At 33.3% G+C, this 9709-nt stretch overlaps 1 protein-coding gene across 1 annotated transcript; it reads right to left on the reverse strand.

Annotated features, from left to right (window-relative positions):
* Positions 1-2376: 2376 nt before the first annotated feature.
* On the reverse strand, positions 2377-4594 carry LOC104890604 (hypothetical protein). Its single transcript, XM_010676148.4, has 3 exons — positions 4429-4594; positions 3068-3130; positions 2377-2757 (listed from the first exon to the last, which is right to left on the reverse strand). The coding sequence occupies exons 1-3, from the start codon at positions 4519-4521 to the stop codon at positions 2608-2610; spliced, it is 306 nt and encodes a 101-aa protein (XP_010674450.2). The 5' UTR covers positions 4522-4594; the 3' UTR covers positions 2377-2607.
* Positions 4595-9709: the final 5115 nt, after the last annotated feature.

The following is a 9709-nucleotide window of genomic DNA, read 5'->3' on the forward strand; positions in this document are numbered from 1 at the left end:
ACATCCATATGCTAATTTTCATTTCTGATTGAAAATTTTAAATCGAGTTATGGCTTCGAAGAGAATGTGACCATTTAGTAGCTTTTAGATGCAACAAAATTATCTGTTGAAGATCCATAGGGTCTTACAAGACATTTACAAAAGAGGCACTTTTTTTGGAAATATCAAAGTGAAGCATTATTTCTAAATACAAACAGTCCTGACTTTGCTTGCATCTGGACTCATGAGTTCCAGTCCATGAACATGTATTGTAATCTGTATATCTCCATGTGCGTAGCATAATTCATGCTTCGATGGTGCGCTATTGTGCTGATTCTCTCATAACTGCGATTTCTTCCTCTAGCTCTTTGAGGTGCTTCAAGCAGATAATTTGCACTTTTCTTTGGTGGGGGTGTGGGAGGAGGGGGTGATACTCTAGATAGTTCAACACCCAGCTCCTTCCTCATTGGGAATATTTTTAGTGACGTTCACTTCCGTCCTGCTGCAGAATATCTTTTATAATTAGTGACGTTCACTTTTACTCTGGTGCACAATGTTTTTAGCCAGTTCTGAACAACCATTGTATGGAACTCAGATCCACTATTGTGGAAGTTACCTTTCTGATGTTAAAGCGTGTGTCACTATCTGAGAAAGAGTTGCTAACTTTACCTGAAATAAGGTGGTTTAGGCTATGTTTAGGTTACCTGAAATTTTCTGATCTGAACTTATCTGATCTGATCTGAATTTATTTTTTTCGATCTGAATTGATCTGATCTGATTACAGATCTTATCTTTTAGATTTTTCTCAATATATAAGAAAAAATATAGTCATGTGAGGTCTTGTTTGATTCGTCTCAATGAATACTTTATTAATATTCAATTATTATAATTTTTACTAATATGTAATGAAAGTTATTTAATACTAATATGATTTTTAAATATACTGATGTGATCTGAACTTATTTTTTCTGATCTGATATGATTAGAACTTATTTTTTCTGATCTGATATGATCTGATTAGATCTGAAATAAGCAAAAATAAGGTGAACTGGACGTAGCCTTAGTATGAAGTTTCTAAGATATGTTTTGCGTGTTCGGATTCTCTCTATTTCATCCACTCCTTTATCGTAAAGTTAGATGATAACACCTGAGATACTAAAAATATGCTCAATTCATCGTGAAGAATCAAATAGAAAGAAAGGTCAAAGCACTAGCTGTGAACATGTGGCGAGCAAATAAAAATGGTGGGAAAGTGAAGAAAAAAAATAAAATAATTAATGACCTTAACTAAAAGGACAATCATTAGTTATGCTATTAGGAGATGGATTATCCACTCCTTTTAGGAAATAGAGAGAATCCCAGCACCTGATTTGGTTCTATCTAATTTGGTTTCATCTTAATTAAGCTTAATCTCTGTTATATAAGAGAGGGAGGAAGGAAGGTGGTTTTTTCATTTAAAAGTATTAAATTATCCTTAATGATTTATTAGAATAAAAAATTTATAAAAGAAAACAATTTAAGAATTTCTTTTCATTTCAACTTTGCATTTTAAGTAGATATAAGACACTATTTTAAATTAATGCACTTATTGCGAGTATATAAGGCTAGTTTTTCTTTGACAGAAGTATGATCTATTCAGTGGAAGATTCATTTGATAAGATTTTCTATAAAGTCAGTTTGTTGGGGGTTTATAAACAATATAATTAGCTAATTGTTTTTGAGAAAACTTTGAACTTAGGTCATCATTTCCCAAGTGTAACAAGAATATCAGATCTGGTTTAGTTTGATCATAAAATCAATCACTTGAAAATATAAAAAGGAATTTATTAAGCTATATATGTAGATCATGCACATTATTGGCTTATTGCGGTCCGGGGTGACACGGGAGAGATTGATTGTGCGCGCGTCTTGTTCCTACAATTTTAGCTTCAGTTAGTAGAAGTTCTGCTGATCTCTTACACGCTTCGACCACACTTACAAGATAGGCTTACAAAAAGATTTCTGCATACCCACAACACAACATTTAGTGATGGCAGAATATCCTATCGTCATTTATACACACATCTATAGTTTCTAAGCATCGTTAATACAACCATGCAGAGACGATTAGTACACCCTTAAGAGTGCATTGAAGTTAGGATAGGATATTTTAAGTCTGGGTTTGGTTCAGAAAATCCTAATGGTCTGCTAAGGGGGAAATTTTGACTCAGAACGGTGATGAGTTTCTCCGAACATACCATGGTCTTGTCACGAGCTGGACTCGAACCAGCGTGCTCCAGAATCATGATCCGGGGTTCAACCTACCGATCGTGACTTTTGGTTACCTGGTTCCACAACCAGCTTAAGTTGCTCTGAATCTAGATTATTTTCGTTAACATCTGTAGGTACACCCGAATGTATCAAAACCATATTAAGATATTAATGCTAAAGTCTAAACTGTCCATATTGCATAAGTGGACCACAGAAAAGAGAAACCCATGTTTACTTTCTGTACGAAGGGGACTCCCCCTAGCACACAAAAAAAGAAGGCCGGTGGTACCAGGTACAGAAGCAGCTTTGGGTACATTACAAGTCTACAACTACAATACTAATTGCTACATGAAGGAGAACTGAAGATATCTTAAAAAGTTAAAATGGTGCAGTAAACACCTCTCTTAATGCCTCCAACCCATATTGCCGTCTAGTATATGTTGGATATGTTTCTTCTTCATCTTCATACTCACTTGTTCCTGTTGTAGTTGTGTCGTCGCTTCCCGCGGTTGCCATTGGCGCCATACCCTACAACAAACGTTAAGTTGAGAGGTAATTTTAGCTACCTACTAATACTACATACACTCAGTTTAGATATCTTCATAGTATAATCTCTATATAAGCAAAAATAAACATATAAGGCCGAAGCTATGTGTTCCTTACGACCCAAACTTTAACATTTTCTTCACTTGCAAATACTCCTTTGTTGCATTTAAAATGAAACGGAAAAGTACATGAGATTTTCGTTTCTTTTCGTTTTAAATGCTAAGATGCATAATTCAGTAGTTACAAATATTACCGCTCTTTGACTCTAATTAAGCAAACCTTCTACGTATACCTCTGTAAATATTTGCTTGGCTTCTTCCCTGGTCTTTGACTTTACCACGTACAAAGCTGCGTCCTGCGAATTCCATGTTGAAAGACAATTTTAATATTACTCCAAAATGGTAAAAATTAATAGCTAAAAGTTACTTCAATTTGTATTTTTAGGGGATACTTCAACTTGTATTAGGTGAAAGACTGTAAATGAAAAAGAAAAGACTAACGGATATTAAAATTAATTGTCAAGATAATTTAACTAGCTAATTATTGGATAAAAAATAATAGGGAAATGACTTAACTGTTCAGCTTTAGTGTCGATGAATTTATTATTTGGTTCAACTCCTTGCTAATTAAATACACCTAGAATAATAAGCTGTAACTTTTCAACTAGAAAGCTATTACAAAAATCAAACATGTTATGGACTAATGGTTAAGATTGAGGTGTTGTGAACGATCGTTTACTGGTTCAAATCTTTTGTACCGCCTTCATAGTTCATGTGAATAATAATAAAAAAAAGCTATTAAAAGAAAAAAAAAAAGCTAGCTTACCACTAGCTAAAGACCAACTTACTCTACCATGATAAACCTTTATAAAACCATATAAACTTAGTTCAAGCTCATAATATGGTCTTTCTAGGCCAACAAAACTTTTACTACCTATCAAATATCTTGTTGTGTTTGAAACAACTTCCTAATTTCAAAGCAATATACACTAATTATTTTATTTTCAAGTATGTGATATATGTCTTCTCATTTTAATCCCAAATTTGGTTCATTTGACAATAGAAATGTCTTTATCATATTAGTCTCAATTCAAAATAAGATTTCAACAGTAGGTAGAAATCACTTGTCGTACTCTAATTGATCATCATAACCTAATAGATAAAAGATTATTGAGGGAGTATTGAGTTTTTTTTTTTTTTTGTTAAAAGAGGATAAAATTTCACACGTTAGTTGATGAACGGAAAAACACAATTTCACACGTTGAATTTATATACTTAGATGAATAAGAACCTTGTATATGTCATTTGTCAAACTCAATATAGTTTGCAGATTAGACTATAACTATTTAAAAGAGAGAAGGAAAAATCTTATGCATGCTTAAAAATTTCTAATCACAAGATTATAAGGTGTAACGTCTATCATAGATCAAGCAACTTTACGTATGAGTTAGGAGTTTTTTTTGCTCCCATCAGAAACTCTTTGATAAGTTAAAGGATCTTGTCAAATTGACACTATTCACAGGTTAACCCGACCTGAGTTTACATACATATATTTTGAGATTAGGAAGATTAGGGGAATGGGAGCTAGGAGTATACATCTACCCAAAATAAAAAGGAAACATATGCTAATATACATACATACATACATACGTACCCTTGCAGATTGAACTTGTTGGAAATTAAGGGTTTTAGGCTCAGTTTCTATCGATGATTTTCTATCAATCCTCATAATTGATATTTCTGTCATTTCTTTCTTTCAGATATTTATGAGAAAGTGAGAGAATTTTTAGTTTATGTGATAAGATAACAAAACTAGATAAGAGTAACATACATATATATAAGGAATAATATGCACTACTAATTTCTATAACTACTTAACTGCTTAAGCCGGTTAACCAAAAACTTTGCATAACGTGGTAAATTTGCTATCTGTACACGTGGCAACTCAAGATGGAGTAGATTTGCCACGTGGCAGTAGCCGTAAAACTGATCATTTTATGGAATTTTATTGATGTTGATGTTTCTCTACGTATATTGGACCGACGTATAATGGAAAATTATAATTTAAGAAAGATATTTTTTAGGTATATTTGCCTTGTTGGTTATTGCCTCGTACTAAACGAATTATTTGATGACACGATATTTTTGTCAAGTTTTTTTGAATGAAAAATAACTAAATTTTGACAAGTTATAATGGTTAGCAAATTGGAGACCATATAATTGAACAAGTGCTCTACCATGGTGTTACGCGTGTAATCTTGTCATTGTTTAACATGTCCATTTATGTTGATACTTTGATGTAAACTTCTCTACGTACCTTCTCATAATATAATGTGACAAGTTGCGATGGATGTTATTGAATTTGCGAGTCTACATGCAGGGTTGTCTAAAATATTAATTCATTAAGAAAAGCACTTAATTATAGGCATACTATAAGGATAATGTAATTAAAATAATAATAAATTATCTCAAAGAGTTATTAGGACTTCTAATAATTAAGAGTACCTCATGTGTTATAGTTTATATACTACCTTAGATGGTAGGATGCATAGGAATAATTGCAGATCGTATAGACAATATAGACGTTCTAAAAAAAAAAAGACAATATGGACATGGAAGAAACAATTTTTTTTTTATGGGAAATAGCATTCCCAATTAAAGATGGCCACTGGTGCAGGCTGAATGGGCTGGTCTGTGGGCCCTAGTGGGCCGCTGAGATTTCACAGTCCAGGACCGGACCGTGAAATTCACGATTTGGGTGAGCTGATCCATGAGCTAAAAAATCTTATCCCACATCGGTCTGTTACCGGTTTATGGTTCGGAAAGCAGTTCTGGCGGTTTGTGGGCCAACCGGCTGGTGGACTATCGAGCCGACATGAGAATTTTGTTTCAAAGTTATATACTCATTTATTATTGTTACATAAACCTTTAATATTAATTCAAATATATATAATTATTAATATTAGTGTATAATTTTATTATTTTTGAGTTTGATTGAATTATAATACTTCCTCCGTTTCTTTTTACTCGCTACACTTCTCATTTCACAGACTCCTAGGCAATTTTTGGAGAAGAGAGAGGTAGAGAGTAAAAAGAAAAGGGACCCATGTGGGAAGAGAGAGATAGAGAGAGTTTATTGCCCAAAAAAGAAGTGTAGCAAGTAATGTGAAACTTCTCATAATGGAAAGTGTAGCGAGTAAAAAGAAACGGAGGAAGTATATGCAATTTGATTAAAATATATACAATTTTGTTGAATAATTACTTAGGTTGAGCTGGTCCGGTTCATGAGCTAGGCTGGACTGCTTTCGTGGATCGGACTAGGCGGTTTTAGTAGCGGGCTTTCTTAGGCTAGGCTAAAAAAAATCTAGCCCACAATCCACCAACCAATTTCATGGTTCGAGCTGGGCTAGATTGCATTTCGCAAGCTCAACCCACACGGTCCAGGGACGGGCTGGGCTGGATAGGCTGAGATTGTCCCGTACGGTTAGTCATCTCCATTCTCGATCATTCATTCAAGGCTGAAATATGAGCATTTACAAGTTACAATACTAATAGCTACTTGAGAGACTTCCTCCATCCAAACTCTAAGATCATCATAGTCTCTGTTATGTTGGGCTAAGATGTGGGCTACTCTATTCCCTTGTCTGCCAACATGAGAATCCCTACATTGTTCAGCTAATTGAAGCATATCATTAATTGACCACAAAGCCAAAAACTGATTTCTCACGTTTTCTTTTTTGGAGATAATTGTAGACATGGATGTTATCAAGTATCAACCTCGAGCACTACTCTGCTAAGACCAGCTTTCATAGCTATAGTTCTGCTACAGCAACATCATCTACCTGACTATCCCTTGCATAATAAGACAGGTAGGCAGGTAGCCATCATGAGCCCAAGCACACTCATCATCCTCCGCATGATGCACAACAGGAATGCGCATTATGGCTTGTTTATTTTTCCCAAGCAGGAACAATTGCTTCCAGCAACTCTTCCTTCCACTTCCCCCCACTCTTCCCATAAGATGTCTAGCAGACATGATTGAGCGCCAGGTGAAGCTTGCTGTTTGGCTCAATTTGGCATCCATGAGAAGTCAGTATTTGGGAAGTATTTCATTTTCAATGTGCGAGTCATCAGTGACTTAACAAAAAATAAAGGCTACAGACATAATAATAAAGGATATAACAAGAAATTAATTTATATTCTATTAGATGGAGTATATAACAAGAAAATAAATTGTAAAATGCACTGAATGTTTATGAAGATTAAAAACAATGATTTTTCATTATTTAGCTTCCTCTTTACTTGTGTTTATCCAAAATATTTAAATTATGCAAAAATCTAGCTAAATAAGTTGTCATCAATTGTTTAAAATATATATTACAAGTGTATAAAAATAAAATATAAAATATCTCACTTATTTGGTGTATTTTTTTTTGAAGTTGGTAAGATGAAGGACCTTACTGAACTGACACCTCGTATGGGTACAACGAACCAGGTTTGCAGGCCAGATTCCTTGGAGGGAGGGGGATGGTATGGGAGACTTCACCCCCAAAGAGCCCGTAGTGGGATTTAATCCCATGACCTTGAAATCGTGAGGCCAAATCTTTACCACTAGATCAAGCCTTGCTTGGTACATGATTTGGTCTATTTGACGTGTGTTGGCGTTTGATATATACATGTTGAACGATACACACGCCATGAATGGCAATGTCTATACTATCGAGGAATGATAACACACTCATTGTGAGCGGTCAGCATGTCCACTCACAATATTTTTATTTTATTTTTTCCAAAAAGTTACTTTTATGTACAAAAAAAAACTTAATGACTAAATAAAAATATAAAAGTGATCTCTGCCATAAAGCAAAAAATTGCATCGATTTGCATGTCTGTTCAACTTTTGTCTCCAAAAAGTATATTTGTTTATTTATAAGAACCCCTGTTTGTGTGTTCAAAACCCCGGTTACTGATAAACCAACCACTGTTTATATGTTTGAAATCCTTGTTTTTGTTGAACAAACCCCTGTTTGTGTATGTAAATATGTTGAAATGACAATATTGTCCCTATTAAACATGCGATCTCTGTCAAATAGAAAAAATTTGCATTGATTTGCGTTCCCCATATAGCTTTTGTCCCCAAAAGTACAATTGGTTATTTATAAGAATCCATGTTTGTGTGTTTGAAACCCTAGTTATTAAGTTATTAATAAATTAACCCATGTTTTTGCGTTTGATACAGTACTTGTAATTGTTAAATCAACCCTTGTTGATTCCTGTGAGTGGACAAATTGCCCACTCACAATGAGCATTTTATCACTATTCCTATACTATTTAAGTCAATTACACACTGACAAACTATAATAAGGTAAACAATTAGTATTATGTTATATTAAATAAAATTATTAACGGCTACTCAACTCTATTATTTTGGATCAAATCGAACCGGACTTAATTTTTTTGAACTGAATTAAATCGAATTAAACTTAATTGTCTAAACTGAAGTGAATTACAATTAAGAGAGGAAACTAAATTGAACTGAATTTCCATTAATACAGTCTAAAAGAACAAAGCAAATAGAGATCATTCTTTTCTTTACACAAGACTTATTTTCGAACGGAAAATAAATAAATTAAAATTGCTACTTTTATTCATGGATATATGTATATTAGTTTATTTAGGGCGTTAGTAAGAAAAAATAGGACGGTTGGTATTTAGCAATTAAGAATAAATTTAAAATTCGTTTCATAATTGCTTATGGATGTGAAATATTTTGTTCTAGTGAGATATAATTTCAAATATTTATATTATTATTTTATTATTTAAATACATTAAAATAAATTAGTGTTGAAATATATATAATAAAAAAAATTCAAAATTTAAATTATTAATCAACTTATGCAACTAGCTGCCAAATACTTAAACTAATTAGACACCTTATCGATTTCAGCCATACCTTATCAAGTTCAGCTACATTTGAGGTAGTATCGCTAAACAGAGCCATTATCTAAACTGTAACTTCCGCAAGATACTTAACAAAATCGGGAATAAAAATCATCACTTGCGATTTGTTTTCATTATTCCGCCAGATGTTTTTCCTTTATTTGTATATTTTATATCTTCTCATCCTCCCAGAAAACATCCATGGCTAGATGCTTTGAGCCTATACCTCACGTCCTCACCGTCCTGGACAAATCCACTTCACCGCCGGTAACAACACCATAAGTATATAATACTAACTACAGTATAAGATAAAATCAAAGTTGAATTTTGAAGCTAAGATAGGTTAAAATACTTAATTTAGCTTGAATGCCGAACTACGTTAAATTGTGAATCGTAAGTGTATTGGGATTTCATGAAAACTAAGAGTATAATTTTTTTTCCTCTGTTTTCATGTCATTGCCGTACCTTAATCATCTTGGGAAATCTATGTTAACACGTTAATATGTAACTAAATTCCAAAATAGCTAATTTTAATCCATATTATCTCTGCCAAAATTTTGAAAAATCACAAAAGAATGCCAAAAAAAACTATTCATTTATTCGTTATTATTAACTGAATAAAATTTGCAAACTGATCCTAGTATTCCTAGTCACATGAAAAAAGCATAAACTAAAAAAAAAAAATACCCTAATTAATATTTAAGCAAATAAAGAAAACTTGTGAATGTAACAATGACATAGAAGTATAGTACTACTATATAATTAGAACTCCATGCGATCGATGAGATCAACAGCATTAGTAGCAAGTTGAACAAGTGTTGTAGTAGCATCTTGAACCCTACTTATGACAACATCTCTAGCCCTCAACCCTTGCAAATTACTTATGCATGTGTTAGTAGCCTTAATCACATCTTTCACATTGTTTTCCATGCTTTGCCTCATCGACTCTTTATCACTCTTACTACCACCACCCAAGTGATTAGTAGCATCCATTG

Source organism: Beta vulgaris, chromosome 4, assembly GCF_026745355.1.
Source record: "Beta vulgaris subsp. vulgaris cultivar EL10 chromosome 4, EL10.2, whole genome shotgun sequence".
Taxonomy (NCBI): domain Eukaryota; kingdom Viridiplantae; phylum Streptophyta; class Magnoliopsida; order Caryophyllales; family Amaranthaceae; genus Beta; species Beta vulgaris.

What these genes read in the sequence shown, in the direction of transcription:
- LOC104890604 (XM_010676148.4), bottom strand. Translation starts at nt 4,521, where the DNA reads ATGACAGAAATATCAATTATGAGGATTGATAGAAAATCATCGATAGAA. An exon ending in AACAAGTTCAATCTGCAAGG is followed by an intron (nt 3,131 to 4,428) that starts GTACGTATGTAT and finishes TGGAATTCGCAG; the next exon opens with GACGCAGCTTTGTACGTGGT. An exon ending in CCAAGCAAATATTTACAGAG is followed by an intron (nt 2,758 to 3,067) that starts GTATACGTAGAA and finishes CGTTTGTTGTAG; the next exon opens with GGTATGGCGCCAATGGCAAC.